General features: G+C 51.6%; 1 protein-coding gene and 1 long non-coding RNA gene across 4 annotated transcripts in view; one reads left to right on the forward strand and one right to left on the reverse strand.

Moving 5' to 3' along the window:
* IQSEC1 (IQ motif and Sec7 domain ArfGEF 1) overlaps positions 1-16,684 on the forward strand; it is a 456,568-nt gene that overhangs the window by 271,741 nt on the left and 168,143 nt on the right. For all 3 annotated transcript variants that reach the window (XM_049863199.1, XM_049863206.1, XM_049863200.1), the window contains one exon: positions 3,767-3,811. In XM_049863199.1, coding sequence (XP_049719156.1) covers positions 3,767-3,811 — 45 coding nt within the window. The remainder of the gene's footprint in view (positions 1-3,766; positions 3,812-16,684) is intronic.
* LOC126064311 (uncharacterized) lies at positions 1,197-5,163 on the reverse strand. Its single transcript, XR_007514473.1, has 3 exons — positions 5,100-5,163; positions 4,848-4,937; positions 1,197-1,297 (listed from the first exon to the last, which is right to left on the reverse strand). It is a non-coding gene; the product is annotated as an uncharacterized LOC126064311 (long non-coding RNA).

Consider the following 16,684-nt stretch of genomic DNA (forward strand, 5'->3'; position numbering starts at 1 on the left):
TGTAGTATAAAATAAGGTATATTGAATCCTATAATATGCTTATCTTTTAAATCCTGTACTTGTCATAGCTGGCATTTATGGAATGCTGACTCTGTGCCTAGCACTGTTCCAAGTGCTTTAAATGAATCCACCTATCTAATCTTCCCAAAATACTACAGATAAGGAAACTAAACTGAGACACAGAGAGATTAGTTAACATACCCAAGGGCACACAGCCAACAAGTGGCAAAGCTGGGATTTGAACTGTGGCCCTCTTGGCTCTAGAACTTATGTCTTAACCTTTAACCTCTAACCTATCAGTGCATTCTATCATATATAATAACAGCTATGGGGGTATCTCAAATGTGTACATGAGGCACCTTCTAGTTGACAAAGCACCTTTTGTTTGTGGGCAGATCTCATTTTTTCCTCATGATAACCATATGAGGTGGGAGCTGTTGCTGCCATCCCTGTATGTGGATGAGGAAGCTGAGGGCACGCACCAGCAGGGGCTGGACTGGGGCTTGTGCCCAGGTGGTAGGTTTCAGATCCAGGTGCACTTGGCCATGCAGCCTCTCTGCAGCCTTTCCTACTTGGGCCTTGCCTCTCCCAGTTACAGCTGCAAGAAGCCTGGACCGCACGGAGGGAGTCAGGGGTGGGTCTTCCTCCAGAGCCAGTCCCTGCTGGGCCATCTGTGAGCTCAGTGAGACGGCAGAAAGGGGGCTGCCCAGTGATGCAGGCAGGCTGCAGAGGGGCCCTGGGGTGGGTAAGGAGGCCTGTCAAGGGCAGACCTGCTGTCAGGGCTTGGGGCTCAGTACACAGTGCGCCAGGTAAACCCATGTTGACTGCTAGGGCCTTCTTGGTCCATGAGGACACATCATGCCCCATCTTCACCTGGTGACTGTAGTATCTGGTTGGAAAATAACTGTGCACAGTTCAGTTTCTTGCACCCGTTTATGACAATATGGTGAGTGTCACTGTACCTTCCTCAAAGGGCATGGTGAGAACTAACAGAATTAATGCCTGTAAAGTGCTGAGACTAGTGCCTACACAGAAGAACACACTCATTAGGGAAGTGGGGAGAGAAGAAGGGAGGGAGGGAGAAAGTAAAGGAGGAAGGGAAGAGCCTGCCTGGGTGGGGGGACTGGTCTGTCTCTGGGGTGTGTTGTGTGTCATAGCACATGCTCCTCAGGTGAGCAAGGGTAGGCTGTCAATTTCAAGGCATGGTCCTCACACCAGGGCCACAAACTGACCAATGCCCTCTTGAGAAGTCATCCTCAGGACCCGAGCGTACAGGATGCAGGGTGTGTCACCAGGCCTAGCAAATAAAATAAAATAAATATATTTTTTTTTCTAGCAAATATAAAATGGTGGAAGTAACAGTAATAGTAGTGTCAGAACCTCTCTAACTTCAGGGGGGATAATGCAATCAATCAGCCAGGGCTGACTGCCATGAGGTGGTAGTCACACATACCTCCACTGTCCAACATTTTTTACCAATTCTGATACCAGCTGTCCCTCCCATGGCACTCTCTACTTCTCTTCTGGACTTGACGATCCATTGCACTGGCCACAGAACTCATAAACCATACTTACGTTAAGTGGTTTATTACGGAAGCAACAGGCTACAACTCAGGATCAGGAAGCATGAAGGCAAAGTCTCCCTTCTTCAGTGCAGGAAGCTCTCTCAGCTCCTCTTGGCCATGCAGTCTGTCAGCACCATCGCTACCACAGGGCCCCTTCCAACCTGTCTGCCAGCTCTACCACTAGGCCCCCTATGGGCCTGTTGCTGTCATCATTGTTACAGCCCCGACCTATGTTATAGGAGGATCCTTGCTCTCTTTCTCTCTGCTGCTTCCCGCTTGTTTTTTCTCCTTATAACACAAACTTCCTGTTAGTTTCAAGGCATGGCCCTCCCACCACCACAAACTGACCAGTCCCCTTTTGGGAGGGCACAGATACTTCATTTACACAGTAGCCTACCTGTAGTGCCGATTCCAACTCATAGTGACCCTATAGGGCAGGGTAGAACTGCCCCATAGAGTTTCCAAAGAGAGCCTGATGGATTCAAACTGCCAACGTTTTGGTTAGCAGCTGTAGCTCTTAACCACTATGACAGCAGGGTTTCCATAGTAGGCTACAGGCACTTCATTTGCATAGTCTGTTGACCAATCCTTGTGAGGTGCATACCAATCACAGGGGAGGTTGCAGCAGAGGACCAGACAAAAAGTATCAAACCAGGTTGTTTACAGTTTACCCAGGAAGTGTCAATCAACCTGGACAAAAGTAACAAACCGTCTTGGGTAGAAAACAAGGGCAAAGGGAACACCTCAGAATTAGGGAAAAAGCCTCTCAAACTGTTTTTCCAAAGAACCAAGGCAAAAGGTCACCCAGAGGAACTCACATCACCACAGACGCTTCTTGACGATCACTTCAGACCCGTTATTTGCCCCCATGAGATATTTACTGTTATTATTCCCATTTTACAAATGAGGAAACTTAGCTGCAGAATGGTGAAGAGACTTGTACTGAATCCCGTAGGTGGTAGGTGACGGAGGCCAGATTTGAACACAGGCTGGTCTGCCTCCCAGGCCATATGCCAGTCAGCACAGCCAGCGCTTGGCCAGAGGAGCAAGGCTTAAACCAGGTTCCCTGGGCCCAGATCAGGAGCTGGAGACTGAGCCTCTCGGGCAGAGAACCAGACTCCCAGGCTCCCCATGGTTGAGGCCTAGAAGGGCCCCGAGCCTGGGGCTACAGAGGACTCCTGGTCCAGTGCATCCTGGGGAAGGAGCATGGCTCCCGGGTTCAAATCCCAGCCCACCCACTTCGTGGCTTTTTGACTCTGTCTACACTTTCTCTCTCAGAGCCTCAGTGTCCTCAGCCATTAAAGGGTCCAATAGCACCTGTCTCTTAGGTTGACCATGGGGACTTATAAGGCCCAGGGGCTAGGGCCCCAGTGAGACCCCTGCCTCTGCCCCGAGGTGTGCAGCAGGTGACACATGCAGGGGACCCTCTAGGGCACACCCGCTGTGTCAGTGCTGTCTGAGCACTGGGACACAGCGGTCAACAAGACTGACCCTTAGTGGCAGGCAGGCAGTGAGCAAGCAAATGAATAAATAGGTCAGCTCCTTTCACGGGGGCTCTGAAAGAAATGAACAGATCGGGGAATCGAGTGAATTGAGGGCTATAGACAGTCAGGGAAGGCCTCTCTGGGTTGAAACTCAAATGTTAAATGTGGTGACCGGGGGCAGAGCATTCCAGTCAGAGGGCATGGCAAGTGCAAAGGCCCTGGGGTGGGAATGAGCTTGGCGAGTTCCAGGAACAGCGTGACAACCGGGGTGGTTGGAATTGTGAGAGTAGTGGGGGGTAGGATGAGAAGAGGGTGGAGAGGCAGGGTCTGGTTCACCCATGGGAAGTGGTTATCTGTGGTAGGAGGGGCCAGTGGTCAGAGCCCTGGGCTGGGAGACATTCTGTGTGACCTTGGGCAAGTCGCTGCCCACTTCTGGGCCTTGGCTTCCCCATCTGAACAGGGAGCAGGTTGGCCTTGATGTTGCCAGAACCATCTAAACTGGAAATGTGGAGTGGACAGGGCAGCTGACCCTCCAACTGACTGTCAGGGAGAAAAAGCACATGGTTTCTTGCATGTGGGGGCCAAATGCCTCTTCCAAGCCTGCTCACCCTCCCCCCAGGGCCTGTTCTGGGAGCACGCAGTGTGGCCTGACATGGTGTGGCCCCAAGGGTTTGTTGTGGGGGAGCCATCAATAACCCTGTCTCACTTTTGCCACAGGAGCTCACTGGAGACTGGAAGCAGCCTGTCCACTGATCGCTACAGGTACTGTTGCCCCCTCCATGCCTGGCCAGGCTCTGGGTCTTCTGGGCTCACCCTTCTTGACAGTGCCCAGGCAGGCCCCCAAGAGGCTATTGGGGAAATTAGTCCCTCCACTTTGTTCTGAAATTCCCGCAAGGATCAGAGGTGCTGTGGCAGGTGTCCGGAGAACAAAGTACAGCTAGGAGTGGTTCCTCCGATGGCCAGGGCTGTGCAGACTGTTCCCATGGCGACCAAGGCTGCAGCCCAGGGGAGAAGCCTGATGGTTTCTATTATTTCCAGGCTGTGCCTGGTGGAGGTGGGATGTCTGAGGGTCTTGCCTTTGTGCATTTTCTATCATGATGCTTCGCATAAGATATCTTCAAAAGAATGCATTTTGTGTTTTCCAAAAAAGCTTTGGAGACTGGGTTGGAAGTCAGCCTGTCTTTGCCCACAGTCTAGTAGGCAAGAAACACTGAGCACAAGCAGCTAGTACTGGGAACAAGGATTGATGTGGCCAGAGCTCTGAGAAGGAGGGAGAGGGGGGTGGAAGCAGGGCAAGAGCCTGAGTTGAGAGGCACTGAGGAGCCTGGCCTGTGTGAAAGGGAACTTCTGAACAAACCTAGAAGGACCCACCAAAGGTATGGAGCCCTGTCGCTGGAGTGGCCAAAGGGGGCTGGGCTTCAGTGTCAGGGCTGCAGCCCAGGCTGCTCCAGAATGAAATGGTCGGAGTGACAAAGGGACCCTACCACTTGCCTGAGGCTGCAAGAAGGGATGAGAGGGTGGCCATCTGGGGGCTGCTTCCCTGAGCCAGATTGGAGCTGGGCAGCCCCAAGGGGGCTCTCCTATGAGGATGGAGAGCTGGATTGTGCATGCATGCACATACACTCTCACACACACACATTTACAGACTCATATGCACTCACACACTCTCTTGCATTCACACAGTCACTCGAAAACTCACATGTACACACATGCTCACACACACGTATAATCCTATATACATGGACACCTACAGTCACAGCCACATATAACAATAATAGCAGTAATGACTTAGACTTACAGGAAGCTGAGTGTCCACTCCCTCAGACTGCTGGTGAGGCAGGACTATTATTAGCCCATTTCACAGAAGTCACCTGTTCAGGATGCCCAGCTGGGAAGGCAGAGCTGGGGTTTGAGTCCAGTCCTGGCTGTGCACACTGATCCCACAGCACCCCTACCCACACAGACCCCATCTTGTAGCCAGTTCTTGCACAATCGCACACACACACTTATACACTGTTTTCGCCACATATGCAATCACACACTCACATACCCGTGTGCCTCTCGCTGGCTGGCTGGTGGAGCCCAGCAGATGTGTGGCTGTCCGTGACAGGGTAGGCCAGGGTCCTGAGTGACAGGTTCAGAAAGCCCCTCTAAGCAGCTTCTCTGCGATTCACCCATGTGGCTGACAGTAGTGTGGCTCCATCTGCATTGTCCACACTGCCAGCCAGCCAGTCAGGTGCCATGCTTGGGGCCAGGCTGCGGAAGGCTCTGGGATGAAGGGAGAGTGATGGAGCTCTTTGTCCCAGGATCTCTGGGATGTGAGGGTGGGGTGTAATGGGTCCCCTGTCCCTCTTAGGTTTGACTGCTCAGTTCATGGTCAAAGCCAGGCCCAGCACTCACCAGCCTGGGCAGGGCTGCATGGTCAGAGAGTGGCCATACTAACTGCTGTCCCTTGTGCTGGCCACACTTGACTTCACAGTCCTGGAGGATGGAGCTGTGGGTCAGAACAGATAGCCAGGAGCCCTCAGCTCTGCTCTCTTCCCCTCCTCTCCTCGGCCACTGTTTCCGGGTGCCTGCAGGCATCGGGCACTAGGACCGCTGTCAGTAGAACACACACAGTCCCTGCTGCATTAGAGCTTACGTGTCAGGCAGGGGAGACAGACAGCAAACAGACCAAAAGGTAGATTTTAATATGATGTGTCAGGTGGTGTCGAATGCCACAAACAAAAATAAATCAGGGCAGAGGGGATAGAGAGTGATGGGAGAGAGGTCAGGGACAGCCTCTCTGAGGAGGTGACATTTAAGAAGAGACCTGAAGGGAGGGAGAGATGAGCCATGGGAATAGCTGGGAAAGAGCAACCCAGGTGAAGGGAGCAGCAAGTACAGAGGCCCTGAGGTGGGGCACGCTTGGCACGTTTGAGGAGTAGCAGGTGCTAAATGCCCCCCATCCCTTCAATCTTACCTTCGTGTTCGGCCCAACTTCTGCCTTGGAACACAGAGCCAAGATCAGCATGCCCATTTCACAGATGAGGAAAACTGAGATCTGGAGGCCAGAAGGAGTGTTAGTACCAGACCCAGGACTAGGAGCCAGGGCTTCCACCTACGCCCTCCACCACCACCCAGGCCCTTTCTGTGGGGCAGTGGCATACGCTTTGAAGTTCTTTGTGAGCCTCTGAGAAACCTGGCCCTTGGGCTTGGGAGAGAAGGAGCAGTTCCACCAGGCTGGCCCCCACCAAGGTTCTGGAGGCCCTGTTCACAGCCTGGGAATTCAGAAACAAAGGTCCCAGCCAGTAATTGCCTCCTTTCAAAAGCACAGCCAGCTTCCTCTGCCAGGGGCGTGAGAGGGAAGCTTAATGTCCTTGTCCCAGGGGAGAGGGGCGGGGCAGCACTTCAGGGCTGCTGCCCCGCAGGCTGGCCAGCCACTTTACCTGACAAGCAGCCTCATCCCCCTCAGCAGATGGCCACCAGAGCCCTTATTCCCTGCCTGCCTTATGGGTATCCGCCCAGTTTTCAAGTGACCTCATCTCTACTCAGCTGGGGTGGTAGTCCCTGCCCCTGCCTGGGGTGTCCCGGTACCAGCCAGGTCCATGCTAATGAGGTGGGGAGTCCCTTTCACTACACAGGGCCTCAAGCTCCCCAGTTGTCTGATACTGAAAGCCTTTCCAGTTCTCACCACCCAAGATGGGGTATTTCCAAGGGAAAATTACTCTCTAGAGCAGGTTTTCTCACCACTGGCTCTAATGACACTCTGGGCTGGATGGGTCTTTGCTGTGGGGGCCTTCTTGTGCATTGTAGGATGTTTGTGTTGTCATTGTTCGTTGCTGTGAAGTTAGCTCCAACTCATGGTGACCTTATGTATAACAGAACAGAAATGTTGCCTGGTCCCGCGCCATCTTCACCATCGTTGGTATGCTTGAGCACATTGTTGTGGCTGTTGAGTCAACCCATCTCACTGAGGGGTTTCTTCATTATCACTGACCCCTACTTTACTAACCACGATGTCCTTTTCTAGCAATTCTTTCCTGATGATGTGTCCATAGGAAGTGAGCTGAGGTCTCACCATCCTTGCTTCTAAGTAGCATTCTGGTTGTAGGATGTTGAGCAGCACCTAAAAGCCATTAGGTGTCCTGAGCACCCCTCAATTTCTCCAGACATTGCCAAATGTCTCCGGAGTGGGGTGTGGATGGGAGTGGTCCAGTCACCTCTGGTGGAGAATCGCCGCTCTAGAAGAAGCGCTTCGCTAATGGCAGACTGAGGGAACACCCTCCTGAGCTGGTGACTTTGTTCTTTGGCTTTGCCAGAGCACTGGGCTGTAAGTTGGACCCCTGGATTCCATGCCCAGCTCTTGGAAACCAGGCAACCCTGCACAGGTGGCCTAGAGTCCCAGATGCCTTGCAGCTCCATCTAGGCCACATCTGAGGCCACTGTCCCCTGGACACCATCCCTCCTGGTCACCTGCCCCTCAAGCTCTGTGTGCACACCTCCAGTGATGGGGTCTTCTCTGAACCTCTGTTTCCTCACCTGTGGGGGTGGGGATGCCTTCCATGTGAGGATAAAATTTATTCTAATGGTCTATATTTCCATTCTAAAAAACAAACAAACCCTTTGCCATCGAGTCAATTTCAACTCCCTTCCATTCTACTACCCCAAAATCTTCCATTCCTTCAACAGATGTTGATTGGGCATCTACAGCATTCCAGGTGTTATGCTGAGTCCTGGGGACAGGGCGGTGAGAGATGTGGTTGCCCTGTTGAGATGCTTGTACTGTCATTGGGGGAGAGAAGCAGTAAACAAGTAAACTAGCAGAGTCATTACAGAGTATAGCACATCTGATGAAGAAAATCAGGTAGGGTGAAGGGAGCTGGGGTGCCCTTTGAGAAGATGGCCAGTGAAGGCGTCTGAGAGGTGATGCCTGGGGTGCCATCTGGTAGATGACAAGGAGCCAGCTGGGATGGGCAGACATTCTCAGTGTACAGACCCTGAGGGCAGGAAGGGCTGGGTGGACTAGGGGAGGTGAGGGTGGCCAGCATGGTTGGGTATCAGGAGCAGTGGGGAGGAGGCCACAGTGGTCAGCAGGAGCCGGTCACGGAGGGCCCTGTCAGGAATCTGGGCATGTGGAGCAGATGTGACATTTAAAATCACAGAGGCTGGGGTGTGGGGAATGGGTTGGAGGGCATTGGGGTAGGAGTCAGGGGACCCATTGGGAGGTGCCAGAAGTGGGGAGGCTTTGACCACTGCTCTGTCCCTCTGTGACTGCCGGATCCGTGCCCGTGAAGTTGCCCATCCGCCCTTGCCCAACAATGCCTTTGGCTGGCCACAGCCTCTCAGCCCAGCCCACTTCCCCCACCCCCGTTAGCGACGGGAGTCCCTATCCAGCAGCCAATGAGCAGCTGTCATCCAGGTTCCATTTTAGATTTTATCAATGTGTCCCGTCGCCCTGGCAACGGCACCCGGCAGCCCGCCAGTCTTCTCGGCCTGCCCTTCAGAGCTGTGCTGCTCCCACCCCAGCACCATGTGGCTACGTGGCTAGTTTTCCCTCACACAGGCCGGACCAGGATCCCGCCAAGTGTGATTTCTCTGGTGAGCGAGGCGGGTATTTGTCATCTCGCCCCCTCCCTGCCTGCTCCTCTGGGGTCTTTCCCAGCCTCAGCCCCTCCAGGCCAGGCGGGCAGGATTGGGGGTGCTGAGGGGGGACGGCTGCCCGCCAGGTGCCACCTCCCCCAGGATCCCTGCCTGCCTGAGGTGGTCAGCAGAACAGATGCAGAGCTGCCTTCAGGAACACTAGCACCCAGGCCCCCAGGATGTGGGCCAGGGTCCCCACAAGTCATCACAGCCAGGGTTGCCCTGGTGTGCTTTGGAGACCCCCAGGGAGCCCCAAGAAGCAACAGCCCCCAGAGCCAGCAGCAGTGGGAGGCTGAGTCGGCGAGTGTATGAATGAGCTCCTCGGCTTTTGTGCGAGGCTCTTTGTATTGGAGGCGTGTACTGTACGAGCTGCCGGGCCATGTGAGTGGAGCCCGCCACGCAGGGGCCAGGCGGACCGAGCGCCCATCCACCAGCTCCCGCCAGCCCCTCCCTGAGTCTCTGAAGAGACACCACCGTGGTCCAGCCAGAGCCCGAAAGACTTTGAAAATGCTCAAATTCAAGGCCTTTTGCCTGGATTACTGGCAGTTCCTGTGCCTGCAGCCGCTGCACGGAGTCTATAAGAGGTACGCTGGCCCTAGGGGAGGACCTTTGCCTGCAGGGCAGTGGGGTGCGAGGGAAAGTTCACCCTGAGCCTGCCCTACTTGAAAACTCTGCCATCCGGGCACAAGCCCCACACTGGTGGGAGCGGTGGCACTTTACAACTCATCTCAACTGTCCCCCCCTCCCTGGGCCCTGACACTGGTAGGATTCTGCAGAGAGCTGGTCAACAGAGTGCTCTGTCGCCAAGCGATGAGCTCCATTGTTCCCTGCTGCTGGGGACAGACCTCAGAAGACCTGTCCGCAAGTGGGTCTGACCCCACAGGAGTACAGCTATGCAGGCCAGAAGTGCCCAGCCTGGCCGTACCACAGCACACTCCCTCCGACCTCATGGGCAACTTGGGCCTGATGGTTCTGAATGCCTCCACACCAGGGAGAAGTTTGAGACTATTTGGGGAGATTGGCTGGGAGGGACCCCTGGCCTGGAGGTTAGAAGCCAGCCCAGAGTTGTAGTCCTCTCCCTTGCTGTGTGACCTTGGGCAGGTCACTTGCCCTCTCTGAGCCCCAGTTTCCCATCTTCAGGAGTTTGGACCATAATTTCTGACCTCTGCCATGTAGTGGGATTTGGGGAACTGCTCTTAAGGGGGCGCGGGCTTTAGACACCACAGGCCCAGATATTAATACATCTCAACAGAGTCTGCTGCATGCCTTTTCTGTGCACACACACACACACCCCTGGGCTGAGAAGCTCCCGGGCTCACAGGAAGGTGTCACAGAGCCATCACTGTGGTTGTATTCAGCGGCGTGTAATTAAAGGCCTCAGAAGAAGGAATGACTGCAGCTATTCCAAGGGAACTGGTTTCCTGATTTCACACAGTGAAGTCCACAGTCATTAGCATGCGGTCAGTTCTGGGACCGTGAAGGAAGCTTTTCTCCTGTCTCCAGTGGCCTTCTCTGAAGGGGGCAGGCACCGACTCTAGTGGCAGCCTCAGTCCCGCTCTTGGGCTGGTGCCAGAGGCTAGAGGCTCCATCCTGCATCTCATTAGCAGTGTCAGGGCCCAGTGGGTGCTCCCCATGCAATAGACCCTCTGCACCCTGCGGGCAGGCGTATGAACCTCTCAACCTTCAAGGAGTTTGTCCACATAGTTCTAGAGCACCATTCTCCAAGCACCTGGGAACAGTTCTGATTGTTATACTTTATGGTCTCACTGCAAAGAAGGCATTTCAGCCCCTTTGTACAGATGATCGGAGTGAGGCCAGAGGGCATGCAGCTGAGTAAGTGTGGCCACAGGGCTTGAAATCAGGCCTATGTACCAAGTGGGAATCTCTTTGGAATGCTGCACAGCTTCAGGCCAAGCAGGATGCTGGGTTCCTCGGTAGGGCAGGGATGAAGGAGGCTTGGGTCCTGCCCAGCGAGGGCTCAGCTGGACAAGTTAAGAATCATGGTGACAACCATGATGGAGGGGACGGTGACTGGGTAGAAGAAGGAGCAATCACTTCTCACTTGAGACGTCATGGAGGTAACAGCAGAGCCAGGCTTTGAAGTATCTGAAGTAGTTTGGTGGGCAGAAAAGGGAAAGAAGGCTGCTCCAGGCAGAGGGGAAAGCATGTGGAAAAAACCAGGGGCTTTACAAGGGCAGGGTGTCCAGGTGATAGCAGAGATCCCATGGAGCTAGAAGGGAAATGGCAGGGTGTGGTAAGGCTGGAAGTTCAAGACCAGGGCTGTGCTTTTTCCTGCAGTCAGGGGAAGCCCTTGAAGGGTTTTAGGGCGGAGTGACAAGCTGAGAGTCACACCCTGGGAGTCCCATGTTTCAAGTTTGAGAAGTCTTGGCTCACCCTCTGGGTGGACCGCTTTTCTCCTGGCCCAGTGTGGGAAGTTCCTATTCACAGTGTGTGGTCTTTTCTCAAGCCCATACTGAGGCCCAGAGACAAATATGGGATGCAGTCCTTGGGGAGCACCCAACCCAGAAGAGGCAGAAGACCCACAAACAATTTATGAAAGTTAGAATGGGGGATAGCTAGAGGGGGCACGAAGATACCAGCAGCATGAAGAAGCCTGTATGGAAGAAATCAGAAAGGCTTCCTGCAAGAGGTGACATCTGAGCTGGCCCCTGATGTAGGAGTTAGGACTGTTCCAGGCGGGGAAGGGCACTGTAGGTGGAGAGAAACAAGGCACGAACACATGTGTGAAGGTAGGACTGAGGCTGGCAGGGCTCAGAAATGGTCAAAGGTGAGGCTAAAACATCAGGTACATGTCAGAGGATGAGGCTACAAAGGAAGGGACTGGGGATGATGACACTGAGACTTATTGAGCTCTGACTATGTGTGAGGCACCATTCTAAGCACTTGACACACACTGACCCCACATATCAAACCCATGATACAGGTGACATGGTTACCACATTTTCCAGGTGACAAAACCAAGGCACAGAGAGACGTGGCTTGCCCAGAGTTACAAGGCTAGTCAGTGGTGCCACCAGAATTTAACCCAGAGTCTGCCCCTGGCAGCCTGAGGAGCCCCAACTGTACATGGACATGCTGGGGGAGGGGGCCAGCCCTCTTTCAATCAATTATTGGCAATAAGTGATGGTGACACGCCAGCCGGGTGAGAGAAAGAACCCCACTTTGTGGTCAGGCCTGACCCTGGCCTGGTGCTTACCAAAGGCGCTTTCCCTCCAAACCCCTAATTGTTCCTTTGTAAAACAAGGCGGGGGGGGCGGGGCGGGGCGGCGGGGGGTGCGGTAGGCATCTCTCCATGTCCTTATGGGAGTTTATAGAGTGAATGCCAGAAAGTGTTTAATGCACCCTGCTTAGCAGGTGTTTAGGAAACGTTGGCTGTCTTTGTCCAGACATATCCTCCCTCAGGAAGACTTTGGGAAGGAAACCTCTTGGCTTTTATCCCTGTGCCATATTCCATTGTTTAAAACAGCAACCCAGTGGTTGCTCTGGGCTACCATTGCTGAATGTTTTGATCAAAGATTCCATAGAAGAATCCTGATCAAAAGGAGGCAGATGCAGAACAGAATTTAAAACTCTCATGGACTCCAGACTTCCTGGAACCATGGAGGCTGGATGAATCCCTGCAACTATTGCCCTGAGATTATCTTTAAACCTTAAACCAAAAATATTCCCTGAAGTCTTAAAACCAAATAATAGTTTAGCTTAACTAGTAAAAAATGTCTGCCTTGAGCACTATGCTCTTTTAGGAACTATCTATATGGGATCAAACTGACAACAACAACTTGGAAGATTAGATAGGAAATTTAGAGGACAGCTAGTTTATGTTAATAGGAGAAGAACAACTCAGAAAAGGAGGGTGAGAATGGTTGCACAGCCCGAAGAATGTAATCAGTGTCACTAAATTGTACAAGGAGAAACTGTTGAATTGGTGTATGTTTTGCTATGCATATTCTCAACAACAGCAAAATAAAATTTAGGAAAAAAAAAAAACCCCAGCAACCCAAGACTTAAGAGTATGAAAAGGGTGTTTTGCAGACAATGTATAATTAACCACTTCTAAACACAGGGTGTGCCAGGCTCCCTTGAAGCTGTTAATTATTCTTCATTAGCGATCTTAAATTAATGTAAAATAATCTTGGCGCTCTGCCAGAGGCTGGGGCTGGGCTGGGGGAGGAACTGAGCTGCTTCTTTCAACTAGAAAGTGACAAGAAATGTTCTCAGGGTACCTCTCTGCCTTCTGCCTAAGTGGAGGGCAACCCTGCAGCCCTGTTTGCTTCAATCCAAAGCCCACTGTGGGGTGGGCTTGGGAGGCACTGAACCCCACCCCCGCCCCCAAGTCCCCAGGGCCCCACAGGCCTCAAGATGCTTTCATTAAGGAAATAGTTCAGGCACACAGATAATATAGAAAAGGAAATGCCCTCCAACCAGCTTCAAAACACCAACCCCTACAGATGTGGTGGATGGCCCTGGGGACCCCCTCAAATCCCATCCCTTCTTACTCCCCCAGGGCTAAGCACGAACCATCCCTTCAACTTGGTGTTTATATTTCCTATGTACCTGTTTATGATTTTGTGAACACAAAAGACTGTTGCACATGTTATTTAACTTTAAAAACACATGGTTCATACTCTGCACCTTACTTTTCTAATGCAGCACGTTGAGGTCCGTTTGTGTTGACGTGTATCCTTCTCATCTGCACATTTTCATTGGTGGACAGTGTTCCAGTGTACAAATATGCCCCCATGTCAGTGTCTGTTCTCCTATTGATGTGAATTGAGGTGGTTTCCAATTTTGTAATATTACAGACAGGGCTGCAGTGAGTATTCTTGCTCAGATCTCCTTGTGCACATGTGTGAAAATTTCTGTAGGGTTTGCACAGGGGTAGACTTGCTGGTCATAGTTATATGGGTATCGTTAGCTTACCGGGGCTTTCCAAAATTTCCGAAATTGCTTTCCAAAGCATTCGTAGCAACGCATATCCTTACCAGCAGTGGGTGAGAGTTACCGTGTCTCCACGTTCTTGTCTACATCTAGCATTAAAAGCCAGGTGATATTTTTAATGTACAAGGAGAGAAAGAGAGTGTGAGTGAGAAAGGGGAACAGTGGCGATGAGTGGAGACCGCACCATAGCCCTGCTCACCTCAGACATCCTGCAGCGCAGGGGAAGACACACGCGTGCCCATCCCTCGTCTGTGTAGTTCCAGGTCCTTGGGAGTAAGCCTCCCCCTCCAGAAGGGACTTCTCAGAACATTAGAACTCTGTGTGTTCTCTTGCCCTCCAAGCTGACTTGGGCCCCTCACCTATGAGGGTGGTATGGATGCTACTCTCTGGTTATAGATGTAGGACTAAACAGCCCCCCACAAAAAAACCAAACCAGTTGTGTGCAGCCAGTTCCAAATGATAGTGACCCTATAGCACAGAGTAGAACTGCCCCACAGGATTTCCTTTACGTAAGCAGACTCCCACATCTTTTTCCCCAGGAGTGACTGGTGGGTTTGAATGGCCGACCTTCTGGTTAGCAGCCGAGCACTTAATCACTGCACTGCCAGGGCTGCTTATAGATGTAGAGTTAGTTCAGATTATATTAGTTGTCAGTTGATTTTCTAATGGGCAGGGTTCACAGACCACTTCTGTTAGGAATCGCTGAGACCAGATGTATCCAAGACACAGTGTAAGGAAACACATTTTTGAAAGAGATCCCAGAACAGCCAGTGCCATGAGTGAGCTCATTGGACAGTCAGGGAAGCTCAATAGGCAGAGCTTCTGGGCCTGATTAGAGGCTGCAGGGATGCTCTCCACACCCATGGATGCCCAGATCACGCTGGGGCTGGGAGGCTCAGTCTAACAAGGAGTAGCTCAGCGGCAAACACCCTAGAGGCTCTGTGGCTAGAAGGGAAGGTTTAGGCTCTGAAGACAGGCTGACTGGAAAGCCAACCTGGCCAGTCATTTTAATCATGACGATCGCTATAATAACTCACTTTCATTGAGTACTTATATGTGTTAAATGCTTTAAATGTGGTGTCCTAGCTAATCCTCACAACAGCTTAGTGAAATAGATACTGTGATTTTCCCCTATTTCAGACGAGGAAATTCAAGCCCAAAGAGGTTTCATGACCTGCCCAAGGTCACAGAGATCATCCAACCCAGGCAACCAACCCTCCTCATCTACTCTGCCTCGCTTGTTCTCCACGCTAATTAATACTTCAGTAACATGTGACTGTCCAGCTGCTATGACTTCGTAACAAATTACCCCAAAACGTCGTGGCAGAGAACGATGACATTTATTTTTCAGATGGATCTGTAATTTGACCAGGGCCCACAAGTCTGGTGTCTGGTATTGCCGCCCAGGGCTGGGATTAGGGTGATCAGCCACAAAAGTTAAGGGGGCACCAAAAAACTCATCAGCAGGTAAACAAAATACCAACATTTTAAATAAAGTCAGGCTGTCGTTGTTTGTTTTACACCGGTGTGTTATTGTGTGACAGGAAGGGCCATTTCCAACCGGCCTACAGTTTCTAGGCCCTGAGGCCCTTGTGTGCCCCACTGGGTGGGTTTCTGAGGGTTGTCAGTGATGGGTTTCCAGATCCAGCAACATCAGGCTTTATATGTAATCATGCAGATTTCGTTTTTATTCTTTTAATGTTTTTTACTGTGGTAAAATATATATAATAAAATATGTGCTGTTTCAACCCGTCTTAAGTATACAATTCAGTATAATAATTTTTTTTAATCTTAAAGCTTTTATCAACTTTTTCCACATGGTTCAAAATATGGGCAGACATTGTATGTGTGGGGTGCATATTTTTCCTATAGTGTCAGGCTCCAATCTGGCTCTGCACAGTGCTGTGATTGGCCAGGAGCTGGCCTGTCCACACCCTATAGGCTCGGCAGGGAGAAAAGAAAGTCATGCAGGACAGCGTCCCCCACACCATCCCCCATGCCATCCACTTCCAAAGGCCCAGGCTGGGTGTTCTCCTTGACAGACCGTCCAGAGAAAGCATTTTTTTTTTTTTTTTGGACTGCCTGCCTGGGAGGCTAAGAATCAGAGGCCGCGTGCCCATAGAGGACATCATTAGGTCAGTTGGCAAACCCTGAATAAGATCTGTGGGTTAGATAGTGGTGCTGAATCAATGTTAGTGTCCCGGTTTTGGAAACTGCACTGTGATGATGTAAAAGAACGTCCTTGTTTTTCGGAAACACACACTGAAGTCTTAGGGGCTTGAGGTAGACAACTTACTCTCAAATGATCCCAAAAAGACTGTGTGTGCATGCGTGTGTGCGTGCGTATGGAGAGACAATATAATAAAGCAAACGGGATAAAATGCTAGCATGTGGGGAATCTGGGTGAAGGATATAGGGGAGTTCTTTGTACTCTTATTGCAACTTTTCTTTAAAACTAAAGTTAAGTCAAAATACAAACTTAAAAAGGAGTGGTCGGGTGCTGCCGCAGGCTATTTGTGAGCTCTCCTGCTCTGCTTCGCCTGGAGCCTCCGGCTCAGATCTCCTCTCTGCCGGCTTCTTAGCCGTTCAGTCTTTGTTCCTAAGAGGTCTTGTTGAGCACAGCACCACCCTCCCCAGGCGTCGCCATTCCCATCACCCAGTTTTGTTTTGTTTTTTTTCTGCTGGGCTCCTTTGCCATGGGAAATCATCTCATTCATTTGTTTAGTATTTGTCTCCCCTGTCCCCTGCCCTCCTCAACGTCCACTCCATGAGCTTTCGTCTGCCTTGTTCGCTCCTGTCCCCAGTGCCTCAATCAGTGCCTGGCACACAGCTGGTGCTCAATAAATAATCTGTTGAACAAATGAAAGGCCACATGATCATAGGACTGGAGGTCTGAAACCCTGGAGTCCTGGAAACCCTGGTGGTGAAGTAGTTAAAGAGTTTGGCTGCTAACCAAAAGGTTGGCAGTTCGAATCCATCAGGTGTTCCTTGGAAACCCAATGGGGCAGTTCTACTGTCTCCTATAGGGTCACTATGAGTTGGAATCGACACCAT

The sequence above is a fragment of the Elephas maximus genome, chromosome 20 (assembly GCF_024166365.1).
Source record: "Elephas maximus indicus isolate mEleMax1 chromosome 20, mEleMax1 primary haplotype, whole genome shotgun sequence".
NCBI classification, from domain to species: domain Eukaryota; kingdom Metazoa; phylum Chordata; class Mammalia; order Proboscidea; family Elephantidae; genus Elephas; species Elephas maximus.